This window comes from Hyla sarda, chromosome 5 (genome assembly GCF_029499605.1).
Source record: "Hyla sarda isolate aHylSar1 chromosome 5, aHylSar1.hap1, whole genome shotgun sequence".
NCBI classification, from domain to species: Eukaryota; Metazoa; Chordata; class Amphibia; order Anura; family Hylidae; genus Hyla; species Hyla sarda.
This window is the reverse complement of record NC_079193.1, coordinates 110117456-110137069: the sequence shown is the minus strand read 5'-3', so window position 1 is coordinate 110137069 and position 19614 is coordinate 110117456. Positions and strand designations below refer to the sequence as shown.

At 44.7% G+C, this 19614-nt stretch overlaps 1 protein-coding gene across 3 annotated transcripts in view; it reads left to right on the top strand.

Moving 5' to 3' along the window:
- The window catches only part of OSBPL10 (oxysterol binding protein like 10), an 857577-nt gene that overhangs the window by 669647 nt on the left and 168316 nt on the right, over positions 1–19614 (top strand). For all 3 annotated transcript variants that reach the window (XM_056520089.1, XM_056520090.1, XM_056520088.1), the window contains one exon: positions 12325–12462. In XM_056520089.1, the coding sequence (XP_056376064.1) occupies positions 12325–12462 (138 nt within the window). The remainder of the gene's footprint in view (positions 1–12324; positions 12463–19614) is intronic.

Here is a 19614-nt window from a genome sequence, read left to right as displayed (position 1 = left end):
TACTATTATTGTCTTTAAGCTGTTATACGTTTGGACCTGAGGAAGGCACTCTGTATGTGCCGAAAAGCGTTGTCCCTTTACAAATAAAAAAAACATTTGTCCTGTGCTGGCTTGAGTCTCTCTGTCTTTATGATCTCCTAAGCAGCGCCTCACAAGACCGTTTTTTGCCTCTCTCTGAGATTTTTGTGTAGTAAACACTGGCTCTGCTTGCTAAGAGTCCAGTCCTGATCTGAGTGCAGCAGATACCTAAATACCTCTACCCACCATCCTTCCACAGAGAATCGCACCAATGGGTGAGTAATATCACCTAGGTGTGGTGGAAGGTTTTCAACAGATCTTTTACCTGGAACAAAGGGAGCACCACCTGTTTCTCGTTTTTTGTCTTTTATTTCAGTTCTAAAAATCATAAAGCTTTCAATTTTGCACATAAAATTCCATACGATGGCTTATTTTTGCGCCACCAATTCTACTTTGCAGTGACATTAGTCATTTTACAAATAAATCCACGGCGAAACAGAAAAAAAATTCATTGTGCGACAAAAATGAAGAAAACATTTCATTTTGTAAATTTTGGGGGCTTCCGTTTCTACGCAGTGCATTTTTCGGTAAAAATGACACCTTATCTTTATTCTGTAGGTCCATGCGGTTAAAATGATACCCCACTTATATAGGTTTGATTTTGTCATACTTCTGAAAAAAATCATAACTACAGGCAGGAAAATTTATTTGTTTAAAATTGTCATCTTCTGAGCCCTATAATTTTTTTAGTTTTCCGCGTAAGGGCCAGTATGAGAGCTCACTTTTGCAGCGTTTTCTGAAGTTTTTATCAGTACCATTTTTGCATTGGTCGGACTTTTTGATCGCTTTTTATTCATTTTTTTCATATATTTTTATTTAGGACTTTGGAATTTCCTTGCGCATACGCTATTGACTGTGCGGTTTAATTAATATTATATTTTTATAGTTCGGACATTTCTGCACGCGGCGATACCACATATGTTTATTTTTCTTTTTATTTACACAGATTTTTTTATAGGAAAAGGAGGGGGTGATTCAAACTTTTATTATCGAAGGGGTTAAATGGCCTTTATTAACTTTTTTATTCACTTTTTTTTGCAGTGTTATAGCATCCATAGAGGGCTATAACACTGCACACACCGATCTTTTACCCTGATCCCTGCAAAGCCATAGCTTTGCATGGATCAGCGTTCTAGGGGCTCAATTGCTCAAGCCTGTAGCTCAGGCTTGGAGCAGTCAAACGCCGATCGGACACGACAGAAACAGGTGAGGGGACCTCCGCTTGCGTCCTAGCTGATCGGGACATCACGATTTTATCGTGATAGTCCCGATCTGCCCAATTGAGCTGCCGGGAAGCTTTTACTTTCGTTTTGGACGCGGCGATAAACTTTGATCACCGCGTCTGAAAGGTTAATAGCGCGGCACAACGATCTGTGCTGCGCGCTATTAGCCCAGGGTCTCGGATATCATTAGCAGCCGGGACCGACCCGGTGTTACGGCGTGACCCCGTTTTTAAACACCGGGACCTGGCGCAGGGCGTACAGGTATGCCCTTCGTCTTTAAGAGGTTAAAGGGGTACTCCCGTGGAAAACTTTTTATTTTTTAAGCAACTGGTGCCAGAAAGTTAAAAAGATTTGTAAATTACTTCTATTAAAAAATCGTAATCCTTCCAGTACTTATTAGGGGCTGTATACTACAGAGGAAATGTTTTGAATTTCTCTTATGTCTTGACCACAGTGCTCTCTGCTGACCTCTGCTGTCCATCTTAGGAACTGTCCACAGCAGCATATGTTTGCTATGGGGATTTTTGTCCTGGACAATTCCTAAAATGGACAGCAGAGGTCAGCAGAGAGCACTGTGGTCGTGACATAAGAGAAATCCAAAAAGAAAAACATTTCCTCTGTAGTATATAGCCCCTAAAAAGTAGTGGAAGGATTAAGAATTTTTAATAGAAGTAATTTAAAAATCAGTTTAACTTTCTGGCACCAGTTGATCTGAAAAAAAAAAAAAAGTTTTCCACGGGAGTACCCCTTTAACCCCTTAAGGACCCGGCCATTTTTTGAACATCTGACCACTGTCACTTCAAGCATTAATAACTCTGGGATGCTTTTACCTTTCATTCTGATTCCGAGATTGTTTTTCGTGACATATTCTACTTCATGTTAGTGGTAAAATTTTGTCGATACTTGTTTCGTTTCATTAACTTTGAAGCTCTCTGCTAATAATACATTGATCCACATACACAATATGTCTACTTTATGTTTGCATCATAAAGTTGACATGTTTTTACTTTTGGAAGACATCAGAGGGCTTCAAACTTCAGCAGCAATTTTCCAATTTTTCACAAAATTTTCAAAATCTGAATTTTTCAGGGGCCAGTTCAGTTTTGAAGTGGATTTGAAGGGCCTTCATATTAGAAATACCCCACAAAAGACCCAATTATAAAAACTGCACCCCTCAAAGTATCCAAAATGACATTGTCAGTGTGTTAACCCTTTAGGTGTTTTACAGGAATAGCAGCAAAGTGAAGGAGAAAATTCAAAATCTTCATTTTTTACACTCGCATGTTCTTGTAGACCCAGATTTTGAATTTTTACAAGTTGTTATAGGAGAAAAAGCCCCCTAAAATTTGTAACCCAATTTCTCTTGAGTAAAGAAATACCTCATATGTGTATGTCAAGTGTTCGGCGGGCGCAGTAGAGGGCTCAGAAGGGAAGGAGCGACAATGGGATTTTGGAGAGTGAATTTTGCTGAAATTATTTTTGGGGGGCATGTCACATTTAGGAAGCCCCTATGGTGCCAGAACAGCAGAAAATCCCACATGGCATTCCATTTTGGAAACTACACCCCTCAAGGCACGTAACAAGGGGTCCAGTTAGCCTTAACACCCCACAGGTGTTTGACAACCTTTCATTACAATCGGATGTGTAAATGGAAAAAAAAAATTTTTCACTAAAGTGCATTTTTTTCCCCAAATTTACAAAGGGTAATGCGAGAAAATCCCCCCAAAATTTGTAACCCCATCTCTTCTGAGTATGGAAATACCCCATATTAGGACGTTAAATGCTCTGCAGGCAAACTACAATGCTCAGAAGAGGAGGAGTCACATTTGCCCTTTTGAAAGCAAATTTTGCTGAAATGGTTTTGGGGGGGCATGTCGCATTTAGGAAGCCCCTGTGGTGCCAGAACAGCAAAAAATACCCACATGGCATACCATTTTGGAAACTTTAAATAGGGGTGGACATAGGGGTATTCTACGCCAATGATTGCAAAACAGGGTGCTGCCAGTTGTTGCTAAATTCCCAGCATGCCTGGACAGTCAGTGGCTGTCCAGAAATGCTGGGAGTTGTTGTTTTGCAACAGCTGGAGGGTCCGTTTTGGAAACACTGCCATACAATACGTTTTTCATTTTTATTGGGGGGTACAGTGTAAGGGGGTTTATATGTTGTGTTTTACCCTTTATTATCTGTTAGTGTAGTGTTTTTAGGGTACATTCGCACTGGCGTGTTATGGTGAGTTTCCCGCTAGGAATTTGCGCTGTGGCAAAAAATTTGCCGCAGCCCAAACTTGAAGTAGGACATTTTCTGTAAACCTGCCTTTGTGAATGAACCCTGTACATTCACATGGGGGGGCAAGCCTCCAGCTGTTTCAAAACTACAACTCCCAGCATGCACTGACAGACCGTGCATGCTGGGAGTTGTACTTTTGCCACAGCTGGAGGCACACTGGTTGGAAAACCTTCAGTTAGGTTCTGTTACCTAACTCACTATTTTCCAACCAGTGTGCCTCCAGCTGTTGCAAAACTACAACTCCCAGCATGTACTGATCACCGAAGGGCATGCTGGGAGATGTATTTATGGAATAGCTGGAGGTACGCAACTACAACTCCCAGCATGCCGAGACAGCTGTTTGCTGTCAGGGCATGCTGGGATTTGCAGTTTTGCAGCATCTGGAGGGCTACAGTTTCTAGACCAGTGCACAGTGATGTAAAAACTTTGGACCTCCAGATGTTGCAAAACTACAAATCCCAGCATGCCCAGACAGCAAACAGCTATGTGGGCAGGCTAGGAGTTGTAGTTTTGCAAGATCTGGAGGGATATAGTTTAGAGACCATTGTATAGTGGTCTCAATCTGTAGCCCTCCAGCTGTTGCAAAACTACATATTCCAGCATGCCCAAACAGCTGTCTGGGCATGCTGGGAGTTGTAGTTTTGCAACATCTGGAGGGCTACAGGTTAGAGACCACTGTATAATGGTCTCAGACTCTAGTCCTCCAGATCAACTTACCGGCTTCCGTAGTATCCAGGGAGCCGTCCTCTTTTGACGCACGACATCGCCGCCCGCCGATCTCCGTTGCTCGCAGCCTCCGGATAGGTAAGTGGATCTTCGGCGTTCGGTCCGCTTCGTTTCCCTGTCCTGCCCCGCCTATTGTGGGTGGGCAGGACGGGGAAAACTAAAGTAAACCCCCCCGCCCCTGATCAGCTATTGGTGGTCGCGTCTAGACCACCAATAGCAGGGATAGGAGGGGTGGCACCCCTGCCACCTCACTCCCATCCCTTCAGGGGGATTGTGGGTGTCTAAGACAACCACGATCCCCCTTATATTCCGGGTCACCATAGACCCGTATGACCCGGAATCGGCACAATTCGCAAGTGTGAATTCACTTGCGATTTGCGCCGATCGCCGACATGGGGGGGTCTGATGACCCCCCTGGGCATTTGCGCGGGGTACCTGCTGATAAATATCTGCAGTCACCCCGGTCCAGTCCCTGCCCGGCGGGGACAGAAATTCCCACGGGCGTATGGATACGTCCTGGGTCCTTAAGTACCAGAAAGCCAGGGCGTATCCATACACCCTAGGTCCTTAAGGGGTTAAGGGATTAATACAAATTGAGGAAACTGAGATGACATTGTTTGTTCCTCTGATTTTACATTTTAATGGGTGGAATACTCTAAATAAATGAATACACTGCTAACATTTAAGTTATTCACATTATCAAGTGCATTTAGGCCAAGTTGTATAGAATACACCTCTATAGTAGGGGCACATTCTGTACTATGCCTACCACTTTCATTTTTCACAGACATTCGGGATTTCTATCTATTTCCAGAATCTTCATCTTTAACTTTGAAGTATTCTGAATATTTAGAGGACTATGCTTATTGTATATTATATTGAAATGGAAAATCTCCTGTGATGTCGTGAAAGACACTGTTAATTGCTTTCTTGCAAGGTTCATGGTAGAATGTTATATACCAAGCAGTTATAGTTGCAGAATCCATGCTTCGATACGGGCACAAGGATCAGGCAATCTAGGCTCACAGCGTTTTTTTGCAAAATTAAAATAGGATACAATTATGAGAAAAACCATGTCTTATGATATTTTTCGATTTTATTTATGTACTTGAGGAAAATATAAGCTTCTATTCAGTGTTTAGTGCTAGCATAAATGGCTGGATTTTGACTAGGGGTGAGGAAATTGGCACCTTCCAAGATATTAGAAGGTAATGGATTTCTATTAATTCTACAGGTTACCATTGAAAAAGTCATACAATTTTTGGCAAGTTTTTACACTTCAAGTTTTTAATTAGAAATAAGGCATTGTTCATGTATGAAGCATGGTTTATATTTTAAACAGAAGACATAACACAATTCCGTATATGGTGCATGGAGAACTCCAACTGCACCTGATCGTCTTATTATGGGGTCTGTCAAGTACTGTTGAAGTATCTGTCAATTTTAACTGACTCACTGGTTTTATTGTAAACAAAACCTCAAACAAATAAAATAAATTATTTTACTTAAAGAAAATTGTCAACAACAAAAATCCCAATTAGTACTTCTACATCAAAATATTATGGATGTCAGGTCCGAGCATTCCTAGGTGAACAGTTTCCTGGAAAGTGGATTGGTCATCGTGGGCCAGTTGAATGGCCCCCAAGGTCTCCCGATCTGACCCCCTTAGACTTTTATCTTTGGGGTCATCTGAAGGCAATTGTCTATGCTGTGAAGATGCGAGATGTGCAGCACCTGAAACTATGGATACTGGAAGCCTGTAGGAGCATTTCTCCTGTGGTGTTGCTATCAGTGTGTGAAGAGTGGGAGAAGAGGGTTGCATTGACAATCCAACACAATGGGCAGCACATTGAACACATTTTGTAAGTGGTCAGAAACTTGTAAATAACTCATGAAAGAATAAGGTTACGTTAAAACCAAGCACATCATTGTTTTTCTTGTGAAATTCCCAATAAGTTTTACGTGTCACATGAACCTCGTCCTATTGAAAAAACAAAAGTTGGATTCAAAATGGCCGCCATGGTCACCACCCATCTTGAAAAGCTTTCCCCCTCACATATACTAATGTGCCACAAACAGGAAGTTAATATCACCAACCATTCCCATTTTATTAAGGTGTATCCATATAAATGGCCCACCCTGTAGTTTTAGTTGACAGATCAGCTGTGCAGGATGCATGTCAAGTAACATTTTGAAAGTGGGATTGTGATCCAAACTTTTTCTGACTATTTCATTAATGGAAATCTGCAGCAAAAACATTGGTATATGCTGTGTCCTTTGTCCCCGCCACCACGCTGCTTCAGGTCTCTATGGCTTCCCTCAGACTACAATACCCAGGATCCTTTGTTTCAAGGTTATATGTGACTTTTTTGCCTCCCACACGTCGTTCACCCCACCCATTGTAGCACAGCCATGCACATCTTGATCACATGACTTGCACGACATCACCTGACACACAAGCTGTGGGTCTGTGTGAAGATGAATGCATGCACATGTGTGCAAGTAACTGGCTTTACACACAACAGACAAAGCATCCAAGCCCCCTTTCCGCACCTTAATTGTGATGTATTGTCTCGGGCCACACAGCAAGCTGGGAAAGGTCCAAGACAACCCTTATTTAGCAGGCTGCAGAAAATTAACTTCTGGAAAAAAGACAAAGAAACATTAACTTTGCTACCACTATTTCACATTGAAAGGACCAAAAGTCCCGGAATACCCCTTTAAAACTTTGTACAAAAGCCTTTGTTGGTAATGACAGCTTCAAGATGTCTCCTAAAGGTAGAAACTATTTGCATTGCACGCTGGTGTGATTTTGGCGCATTCTTTCACTCAGTCTTTAATTCTTAACCGGTTGGGGACAGAGGGCGTATGGATACACCCTCGCGTCCCGGTACTTAAGGACGGAGGGCTTACCTGTACGCCCTCAGCATTTCCGCTCACTGCCGATTGCCGGGCGGTGATCGGACTAGGATGACTGCTGAAATCATTCATCAAGCATCCCGTGCCAATGCCCAGGGGGGTCCTGAGACCCCCCCCCCATGTCGGCCATTGCCGCAAATAGCCGGTGTGAATTCACACCGGCGATTTGCGGCTATTCCGGATCATACGGGTCTACGGTGACCCGAGAAATAAGGGGGATCGGGGTTGTTCAAGACACCCAGGATCCCCCTGAAGGGATAGGAGTTTGGTGGCAGGGGTGCAACCACTCCTATCCCTGCTATTGGTCCTCTAGAAGTGACGACCAATAGCAGATTGCAGTCAGGGGGGTTACATAGTTACATAGTTAGTACGGTCGGTTTCCCCGTTCTGCCCCCCCACAATAGCCGGGGCAGAATGGGGAATCCGAAGGGGACCAGCGCCGAAGATCCACTTACCCATCGGCTGTGGGGGACGGGGATCGGCAGCAGAAGAGGACGGTGATGCGGCTCCCTGGATCCTACGGAAGTCGGTGAGTTGCCTAGCAACATCTTGGCGGGCTATCGTTTGAGACCACTATAGTGGTCTCTAAACTGTAGCCTTCCAGATGTTGCAAAACTACAACTCCCAGCATGCCCAGTTTTACAACAGTAGTTTTGCAACAGCTGGAGGGCTACAGTTTGGAGATCACTGTGCAGTGGTCTCTAAACTGTGGTCCTCTAGATCTTGGAAAACTACAACTCCCAGCATGCCCTTACAGCAGTTTACTGTCTGGGCATGCTGGGATTTGTAGTTTTGCAACATTTGGAGGGCCACAGTTTGGAGATCACTGTGCAGTGGTCTCTAAACTGTAGCCCTCCAGATGTTACAAAACTGCAAATCCCAGCATGCCTAAACAGTAAACAGTCTCGGCATGCTGGGAGTTGTAGTTGCGTACCTCCAGCTGTTGCATAACTACATCTCCCAGCATGCCCTTCGATCAGTACATGCTGGGAGTTGTAGTTTTGCAACAGCTGGAGGCACACTGGTTGGAAAATACTGAGTTAGGTAACAGAACCTAACTGAAGGTTTTCCAACCAGTGTGCCTCCAGCTGTTGCAAGACTACAACTCCCAGCATGCACGTTCTGTCAGTGCATGATAGGAGTTGTAGTTTTGCAACATCTGGAGGGACACAGTTTATAGATCACTGTGCAGTGGTTTCTAAACCGTGGCCTTTCAGATCTTGCAAAACTACAACTCGCAGCATGCCCAAACAGATGTCTCTGCATGCTGGGAGATGTAGTTGCGTACCTCCTTCTGTTGCGCAACTACATCTCCCAGCATGCCCTTCAGCAATCATTACATGCTGGGAGTTGTAGTTTTGGCACACTGGTTGGAAAATACTGAGTTAGGTAACAGAACCTAACTGAAGGTTTTCCAACCAGTATGCCTCCTGCTGTTGCAAAAGTACAACTCCCAGTGCATGCTGGGAGTTGTAGTTTTGAAACAGCAAGAGGTTCCTCCCCCCCCCCCCATGTGAATGTACAGGGTACATTCACACGGGCGGGTTTGCAGAGGGTTTCCTGCTTCAAGTTTGAACTGCTGCACATTTTCCACCGCAGCACAAACTCCTAGAGGGAAGCTCACCGTAAACTGTCGCTACTGCGAATGTACCATAAAAACACTACACTACCCTACACTACACTAACACATAATAAAGGGTAAAACACTACATATACACCCCCTTACGCTATCCCCCCCCCCCCCCCGATAAAAATGAAAACGTATCGTACGGCAGTGTTTCCAAAATGGAGCCTCCGGCTGTTGCAAAACAACAACTCCCAGCATTTCCGGACAGCCACTGACTGTCCAGGCATGCTGGGAGTTTAGCAACAGCTGGACGCACCCTGTTAGGGGTATTCTACGCCAGTGATTCCTCGTATTTCAAGGAAACAGTTTAGGGCCATATATGGGGTATTTCCGTACTCAGGAGAAATTGCACTACAAATTTTGGTGGGCTTTTTCTCCTTTTACCCCTCATGAAAAGGAAAAGTTGGGGTCTACACCAGCCTGTTAGTGTAAAAAAATAATACATTTTACATTAACATGCTGGTGTTGCCCCATACTTTTTATTTTCACAAGAGGTAAAAGGAAAAAAAAGGCCCCCAAAATTTGTAACCCAATTTCTCCTGAGTACGGAAAATGCTCTGCGGGTGCACAACAGGGCTCAGGAGTGAGAGAGCGCACTATGTACAGTTAAGGCCTAAATTGGTGATTTGCACCGGGGTGGCTGATTTTACAGCGGTTCTGACATAAACACAAAAAAATAAATACCCACATGTGACCCCATTTTGGAAACTACACCCCTCACGGAACATAACAAGGGGTATACACCCCACAGGTGTTTGACAAATTTTCGTTAAAGTTGGACCAGAAAATGAAGAAAAACATTATTTTTCACAAAAATGCTGGTGTTACCCTAAATTTTTCATTTGCACAGCCCACTGTTCCAAAGATCTGTCAAACGCTAGTGGGGTGTAAATGCTCACTGCACCCCTTATTACATTCTGTGAGGTGTGTAGTTTCCAAAATGGGGTCACATGTCGGAGGGGGGGGGGGGGGTGGGTTCACTGTTATGGCACCACGGGGGGGCTTTGTAAATGCACATGGCCCCTGACTTCCTTTCCAAACAAATTCTGTCTCCAAATGCCCAATGGAGGTCCTTCTCTTCTGAGCATTGTAGTGCACCAGCAGAGCACTTGCCATCCACACATGGGGTATTTTCATACTCAGAAGATATGGGGTTACAAATTTTGGGGGGCATTTTCTCCTATTACCCCTTGCAAAAATGTAAAATTTTGGGGGGGAAAAACAGCATTTTAGTGAATAATTTATTTACACATCCGACTTTAACAAAAAGTCGTCAAACACCTGTGGGGTGTTAACGCTCACTGGAACCCTTGTTACGTTCCTTGAGGGGTGTAGTTTCCAAAATAATATGCCATGTGGTTTTTATTTTTTTTTTGCTGTTCTGGCACCATAGGGGTTTCCTAAATGCGACATGCCCCCCAAAAACCATTTCAGCAAAATTTGCTTTCCAAAAGCCAAATGAGCATTGTAGTTCACCAGCAGAGCATTTTACGTCCTAACATGGGGTAATTCCATTTTGGGGGGCATTTTCTCCCATTACCCTTTGAAAAAATGGTAAATATTGGCGAAAAAAACTGCACTTTAGTGAATTTTTTTTTTCATTTACACATCCGACTTTAACGAAAAATGTTCAAACACCTGTGAGGTGTTAAGGCTCACTGGACCCCTTGTTATGTGCCTTGAGGGGTGTAGTTTCCAAAATAGTATGCCATATGGGTTTTTCTTTTTCTTTTTTTGCTGTCCTGGCACCATAGGGGCTTCCTTAATGTGACATGCCCCTCAAAAACCATTTCAGAAAAACTCACACTCCAAAATCCCATTGTTTCTCCTTCCCTTTTGAGCCCTCTACTGCGCACGCAAAGCACTTCACATACACATATGAGGTATTTCCTTACTCGAGAGAAATTGAGTTACAAATTTTGGGGGGCTTTTTCTCCTATTACCCCTTGTAAAAATTCAAAACTGGGTCTACAAGAACATGTGAGTGTAAAAAATGAAGATTTAGAATTTTCTCCTTCACTTTGCTTCAATTCCTGTGAAACACCTAAAGAGTTAACAAACTTTCTGAATGTCATTTTGAATACTTTGAGGGGTGCAGTTTTTATAATGGGGTCATTTATGGGGTATTTCTAATATGAAGGCCCTTCAAATCCACTTCAAAACTGAACTGGTCCCTGAAAAATTCTAATTTTGAAAATTTTGTGAAAAATTTGAAAATTGCTGCTGAACTTTGAAGCCCTCTAATGTCTTCCAAAAGTAAAAACATGTTAACTTTATGATGCAGACATAAAGTAGACATATTTTATATGTGAATCAATATATAATTTATTTGGTTTGCTTATTTCCCTTACAAGCAGAGAGCTTCAAAGTTAGAAAAATGCTAAATTATTTTTTCTACAAATTTTCAATTTTTTAACCAAGAAATTATGCAAGTATCGACAAAAATTTACCAGTAACAATAAGTAGAATATGTCACGAAAAACCATTCTCTGAATCAGAATGAAAAGTAAAAGCATCCCAGAGTTATTAATGCTTAAAGTGACAGTGGTCAGAATTGCAAAAAATTCTCCCGTCCTTAGGGTTATAATGGACTCCGTGCCCAAGGGGTTAAAGGTTCGGTTGGCCTCTTCTATAATTTATGATCTTCAGTTCTTTCCATAGATTTTCAATGGGATTTGCTTTGGTCAAGTTATTTACTGGGCCATTTTATCTTCAATTATGTGAAGTGTGCCAGCATCATATGCTGAAAAGCAGTTTTACACCATGATGTGCCCACCTCCAAACTGTACTGTTGGTATGGTGTTTTTAGGGTGATATGCATGTCCATTTTTTCTCCCAACATGGTGTGTATTATGGAATCCAAACAGTTCAATTTTGCTCTCATCTGACCACGCTATATTCTTCCTTTATTTCATTGGCTTTTCCTAATGTTGTGTGACAAGCTTTAAACTAGCATTAACATGTTTTATTCAGGTGCATACATGCCATGGCAACTGAGGGCATTACTGTTTTCTTTGAGACAAGAGTGGCAAGTGGTCCCTGGCTGTTAGACAACTCTAATCATTATACTTTTCACTTCTCTGTCTTGTGAGGAGCAATTAGTCAAGGCAAATTTATGGTGAAACGATTGTCTTTCCACTTCTGTATTATGGCCCTAACAGTGCTCACAGGGACATTCAGAAGCTTGGAAATGTGTCTGTAAACTACACAATAATTATTATTACCAAGTAAAGCCGCTAATAAAGCAGTGCTTGGTAGGAAGTGAAGAGCATGCGCAAAGTGGCAATAAAAAAGTTAAGGAAAATCCCTTTATCTTTTAATTTAACTGTTTTTTTTTTTTTTTCTTAAGTGAGTAAAATAATGAGATAGCAAACATGACATCCTGCAAAAGCACAAGACAAAACAAAAAAAACCTACATTGCTGAAATATAAATAAAAACTGCTTTTTCTAACTCATTTTTGTAGGCTGGTCCTCCAGAGGCTGAAGATGAACTGACGGACACAGAAGATAATGAGGAAAAAGATTTAGGCGTCATGGATGATCAGCGCAGTGTAATCCTCCACCTTATCTCACAGCTCAAGCTTGGAATGGATCTTACCAAGGTACGCTAAGAGGATTCTGCTTTATTGCTTCCATTCTACCATTAGATTTCCCTCTTCAATTGAAATGGAGTAATTAAATAATATTATTTCCCCAGTTACCTTATTAACAAGCTCTTTTATGAAATCTAGTCAATCATGGCAACTGCAAATAGAAAGTAGATGTAACTAACCTGATTTGTTATTGACTGTTGTGGACAATGACAGCTGATAACTCTTATCTCTGTAGCTCAGGGAATGTCATGTTCATGTGTTTATTACAACACATTAAAGGAAAACTGTCAGCTTGCTCCACCCGCACTAACCAGCGGTACTGGGGGACGCTGATCAGTTTGATGCCTACCTACCTGGATCCGCCCCGCCGTTCAGCCGAAATCTTCAATTTTGTGTATATGCTAAGTAGGTGCTAACTGGCACAGATGGGGTTACTGGCACTCTGACGTCAGCGCCACTCGTCTGCAGCGCCGTTCAGCTCATCAATATTCCTCCCCTCCCTTCGCCTCTCCCTCTTCTCCCCACTCTGTATTGAAGAGGAGGAATATTGATGAGCTGGGCGGCGTTGCGGACGAGTGGCACTGACGTCCAAATGCCAGTCACACCGCATCTACACCTAATTAGCATATTTAGAAAATCAAAGATTGCGACCAAACAGCGTGGTGGATCCGGGCATGGTAGGCATCAAACTGATCGCGTCCCCCGCACTACCAGCCAGTACCGCTGGTTAGTGCAGGGAGAGCAAGTTGACAGTTTTCCTTTAAAGAAGAACATTAGGTAATAGAGTATAACTTTCTATGCTATTAGAATATAGCAGTTTTATAGTGCAGAATAATCATTAGAAAGCCTTCCAAAAAAGTATATATGGGTTTAAGCCTTTTAAAATGTTCTGTTTCAGTACTTGAATCTGTGCTGTATAGCATTAATTTATACTGCATAGAATAGCTGCATTGTTTTAGCATAGAATTTATGGAAGGTTGGTTATCCAAACAACATATTAGAAGGTTTTCTAAAAATACATAATTGAAACCTACCCTGTCATATTAAAAAAACTTTTTATGTTGTATATTATGGCAAAACATTAGCCTTTCTAATATACTTCATAAGAAAATAGATTTCCATAGAAATCATGGCTTATAGAACACACGATTAGGGATCCCCATACCATCTAGAACATAATGCTGTCCATGCGTTCTTCCGGCCCCTGCCGCTCGCCGGGCAGGGACCGTACTGGGATGCCTGCTGACATCGTTCAGCAGGCATCCCGGCAAATTGCCCAGGAGGTCCTGAGGTCCCCCCATATCGGCGATCGCCGCAAATCGCGCGTCAATTCAGACGTGCAATTTGCGGTTATTCCGGGTCAATCGGGTCTCTGGTGACCCGGAAAAAAAGGGTGCTTGGGGCTGTCCAAGACAGCCCCATTTACCCTTACTCAGCAGGAGTGAGGTGGCATGGGTGCCGCCTCACGATCATGTGATTGATCGGTCGGAACGACCGACCAATCACGGACCTGCTGGGGATGGAGATCGGAGCAGATATCGGTGCTGGCAGGGGTCTCCTACCTGTCCTTGGTCCGGCGGGGGTCCTCTCAGGATCGGTGGCGGCGATAGGAGCAGCAGGATTGGTCCCAGGTGGCATGATACAGCGGAGGCAGTCCCTGCGGCAGGATACAGCAGGAGGTGAGGCCTGTTCACCTCCTGCTGTTGCTTAGCAACAACTCTAGGCATGCACAGCCAAAGGACATGCTGGGAGTTGTAGTTTTGCAACAGCTGGAGTTCCAATTACAACTCCCAGCATGCCCTTTGGTAGTCTGTGCATGCTGGGGGTTGTAGTTCTGCAACAGCTGGAGGCACATTTTTTCTATGAAAAAGTGTGCATCCAGTTGTTCATAACTACAACTCCCAATATGCACAGACTACCAAAGGGTATGCTGGGAGTTGTAGCAGTGTGCCTCCAGCTGTTGCAAAACTACAACTCTCAGCATGCCCTTCGGCTGTCAATGCATGCTGATTGTTGCAGTTTTGCAACAGCTGGAGACACATTGGTTGTGAAACGGAGTTTGTTACCTAACTCACTGTCTTGCAACCAGTGTGCCTCCAGCGTTTGCAAAAATACAACTCCCAGCATGCACTGAGAGACTGTACATGCTGGGAGTTCTAGTTTTGCAACAGCTGGAGGCACACTGGTTGCGAAACACTTAGTTAAATAACAAACTCTCAGTGTTTCACAACCAATGTGCCTCCAGCTGTTGCATAACTACAACTCCACGAATGGATGGTCTGTCAGTGCATGCTGGGAGTTGTAGTTTTGCAACAGCTGGAGTGTTGCCCCATCCCCCCCCATGTGAATGTACAAGGTACATTCCCACGGGCAGGTTTACAACGAGTTCTGCTGCAAGTTTCAGATACAGCAAATTTTCCGCCCCAGCTCAAACTCCCAGCGAGAAACTTACTGTCAACCCCTGGCCGTGTGAATGTACCCTAAACACTACACTACACAAAATAAAAAGTAAAACATTACATTCCCCTACACAGCGCCCCCCCCCCCCCCCCCCAAATAGAAAAAAAGTCTTGTACAGCACTGTTTCCAAAACGGAACCTCCAGCTGTTGAAAAGCAACTACTCACAGTATTGCCGGATAGCCACTGACTGCCAAGGCATACTAGGAGTTTTGCTGCAACAGCTGGAGACACCCTGTTTGGGAAACACTGCCGTAGGGTATTTTTGTGGTGGATTCAAATCCCCAATTTAGGCATCAAATGCGCATGGTGCTCTCTCGCTTCAGAGCCCTGTCGTATTTCAAGGAAATAGTTCAGGGCCACATATGGGGTATCTCCGTACTCGGGAGAAATTGCATTACAAATTTTGGGGGGCTTTTTCTCTTTTTACCACTTATGAAAAGGTAAAGTTGGGGTCTACACAAGCATGTTAATGTAAAAAAAAATTTTTTTACGCTAACATGCTGGTGTTGCCCCATACTTTTAAAATTTGTAAATTACGGAAATACCTCATGTGGGCGTAAAGTGCTCTGCGGACGCACAACATGGCTCAGAAGTGAGAGCGCACTATGTACATTTGAGGTCTAAATTGGTGATTTGCACTGGGGTGGCTGATTTTACAGCGGTTCTGACATAAACGCAAAACAATAAATACCCACATGTGACTCCATTTTGGAAACTACACCCCTCAAGGAATGTAATAAGGGGTATAGTGAGCCTTAACAGCCCACAGGTGTTTGACAAATTTTTGTTAAAGTTGGATGTGAAAAAAAAATGTTTTCACTAAAATGCTGATGTTACCCTACATTTTTCATTTTCACAAGGGAGAATAGGAAAACAGCCCCCAAAATGTGTAACCCCATTTCTTCTGAGTAAGAACATACCCCATATGTGGATATAAAGTGCTCTGCGGGTGAACTACAATGCTCAGAAGAGAAGGAGCGACATTGGGCTTTTGGCAAGAGAAGGTGTCTGAAATTGAAGGCCATGTGTGTTTACAAAGCCCCCATAGTGCCAGAACAGTGTATCCCCCCACATGTGACCCCATTTTGGAAACTACACCCCTCACATAATGTATTAAGGGGTACAGTGAGCATTTACGCCCCACAGGTGTCTGACAGATTTTTGGAACAGTGGTCCGTGAAAATGAAAAATGTTATTTTTCATTTGCACAGCCCACTGTTCCAAAGATCTGTCAAATGCCAGTGGGGTGTAAATGTTCACTGCACCCCTTATTAAATTCTGTGAGGGGTGTAGTTTCCAAAATGGGGTCACATGTGGGGGGTCCACTGTTCTGGCACCACAGGGGGGCTTTGTAAACACACATTGCCTCCCACTTCTATTCTAACCAAATTCTCTCACCAAAAGCCCAATGGCGCACCTCCTTTTCTGAGCATTGTAGTTTGCCCGCAGAGCACTTTACATCCACTTATGGGGTATTTCCATATTCCAAATGGGGTTACAAATTTTGGGAGGCTTTTTCTCCAATTATCCCTTGTGAAAATGAAAAATTTGGGGTAACACCAGCATTTTAGTGAAAAAAAATCAAATTTTTCATTTTCACGTCCAACTTTAGCAGAAATTTGTCAAGCACCTGTGGGGTGTTAAGGTTCACTGTACACCTTGTTACATTCCATGAGGGGTTTAGTTTCCAAAATAGTATGCCATGTGTTTTGTTTTGCTGTTCTGGCAAATGCGACATGCCCCCCAAAAACAATTTCAGCAAAATTTGCTTTCCAAAAGCCAAATGTGACTTCTTCTCCTCTGAGCATTGTAGTGCGCCAGTGTTACGCCAAGCGCTCCGGGTCCCCGCTCCTCCCCGGAGCGCTCGCTACACTCTCCTCACTGCAGCGCTCCGGTCAGATCCACTGACCCGGGGCGCTGCGATACCGCCTCCAGCCGGGATGCGATTCGCGATGCGGGTAGCGCCCGCTCGCGATGCGCACCCCGGCTCCCGTACCTGACTCGCTCTCCGTCAGTCCTGTCCTAGGGCGCGCGCGCGCCGGGTCTTTGCGATTTAAAGGGCCACTGCGCCGCTGATTGGCGCAGTGGTTCCAATTAGTGTTATCACCTGTGCACTTCCCTATATCACCTCACTTCCCCTGCACTTCCTTGCCGGATCTTGTTGCCATCGTGCCAGTGAAAGCGTTTCCTTGTATGTTCCTAGCCTGTGTTCCAGACCTCCTGCCGTTGCCCCTGACTACGATCCTTGCTGCCTGCCCCGACCTTCTGCTACGTCCGACCTTGCTTCTGTCTACTCCCTTGTACCGCGCCTATCTTCAGCAGCCAGAGAGGTTGAGCCGTTGCTAGTGGATACGACCTGGTCACTACCGCCGCAGCAAGACCATCCCGCTTTGCGGCGGGCTCTGGTGAAAACCAGTAGTGACTTAGAACCGATCCACTAGCACGGTCCACGCCAATCCCTCTCTGGCACAGAGGATCCACTACCTGCCAGCCGGCATCGTGACAGTAGATCCGGCCATGGATCCCGCTGAAGTTCCTCTGCCAGTTGTCGCTGACCTCACCACGGTGGTCGCCCAGCAGTCGCAACAGATAGCGCAACAAGGCCAACAGCTGTCTCAACTGACCGTTATGCTTCAGCAGTTACTACCACAGCTTCAGCAATCATCTCCTCCGCCAGCTCCTGCATCTCCTCCGCAGCGAGTGGCCGCTTCTGGTCTACGACTATCCTTGCCGGATAAATTTGATGGGGACTCTAAGTTTTGCCGTGGCTTTCTTTCCCAATGTTCCCTGCACCTGGAGATGATGTCGGACCAGTTTCCCACTGAAAGGTCTAAGGTGGCTTTCGTAGTCAGCCTTCTGTCTGGAAAAGCCCTGTCTTGGGCCACACCGCTCTGGGACCGCAATGACCCCGTCACTGCCTCTGTACACTCCTTCTTCTCGGAAATTCGAAGTGTCTTTGAGGAACCTGCCCGAGCCTCTTCTGCTGAGACTGCCCTGTTGAACCTGGTCCAGGGTAATTCTTCCGTTGGCGAGTATGCCGTACAATTCCGTACTCTTGCTTCAGAATTATCCTGGAATAATGAGGCCCTCTGCGCGACCTTTAAAAAAGGCCTATCCAGCAACATTAAAGATGTTCTGGCCGCACGAGAAATCCCTGCTAATCTACATGAACTCATTCACCTAGCCACTCGCATTGACATGCGTTTTTCCGAAAGGCGTCAGGAGCTCCGCCAGGATATGGACTCTGTTCGCACGAGGCGTTTCTTCTCCCCGGCTCCTCTCTCCTCTGGTCCTCTGCAATCTGTTCCTGTGCCTCCCGCCGTGGAGGCTATGCAGGTCGACCGGTCTCGCCTGACACCTCAAGAGAGGACACGACGCCGCATGGAGAATCTCTGCCTGTACTGTGCTAGTACCGAACACTTCCTGAAGGATTGTCCTATCCGTCCTCCCCGCCTGGAAAGACGTACGCTGACTCCGCACAAAGGTGAGACAGTCCTTGATGTCTACTCCGCTTCTCCACGTCTTACTGTGCCTGTGCGGATGTCTGCATCTGCCTTCTCCTTCTCTGCTGTGGCCTTCTTGGACTCCGGATCTGCAGGAAATTTTATTTTGGCCTCTCTCGTCAACAGGTTCAACATCCCGGTGACCAGTCTCGCCAGACCCCTCTACATCAATTGTGTAAACAATGAAAGATTGGACTGTACCATACGTTTCCGCACGGAGCCCCTTCTAATGCACATCGGACCTCATCACGAGAGGATTGAACTTTTGGTCCTTCCCAATTGCACTTCTGAAATTCTCCTTGGACTTCCCTGGCTTCAACTTCACTCCCCAACCCTGGATTGGTCCACTGGGGAGATCAAGAGTTGGGGGCCCTCTTGTTCCAAGGACTGCCTAAAACCGGTTCCCAGTAACCCTTGCCGTGACTCTGTGGTTCCTCCCGTAACCGGTCTCCCTAAGGCCTATATGGACTTTGCGGATGTTTTTTGCAAAAAACAAGCTGAGACTCTACCTCCTCACAGGCCTTATGATTGTCCTATCGACCTCCTCCCGGGCACTACTCCACCCCGGGGCAGAATTTATCCTCTGTCCGCCCCAGAGACTCTTGCCATGTCTGAATACGTCCAGGAAAATTTAAAAAAGGGCTTTATCCGTAAATCCTCCTCTCCTGCCGGAGCCGGATTTTTCTTTGTGTCCAAAAAAGATGGCTCTCTACGCCCTTGCATTGACTACCGCGGTCTTAATAAAATCACGGTTAAGAACCGCTACCCCCTACCTCTCATCTCTGAACTCTTTGATCGCCTCCAAGGTGCCCACATCTTTACCAAACTGGACTTAAGAGGTGCTTATAATCTCATCCGCATCAGAGAGGGGGATGAATGGAAAACGGCATTTAACACCAGAGATGGACACTTTGAGTATCTGGTCATGCCCTTTGGCCTGTGCAACGCCCCTGCCGTCTTCCAAGACTTTGTTAATGAAATTTTTCGTGATCTTTTATACTCCTGTGTTGTTGTATATCTGGACGATATCCTGATTTTTTCTGCCAATCTAGAAGAACACCGCCAGCATGTCCGTATGGTTCTTCAGAGACTTCGTGACAATCAACTCTATGCCAAAATAGAGAAATGTCTGTTTGAATGCCAATCTCTTCCTTTCCTAGGATACTTGGTCTCTGGCCAGGGACTACAAATGGATCC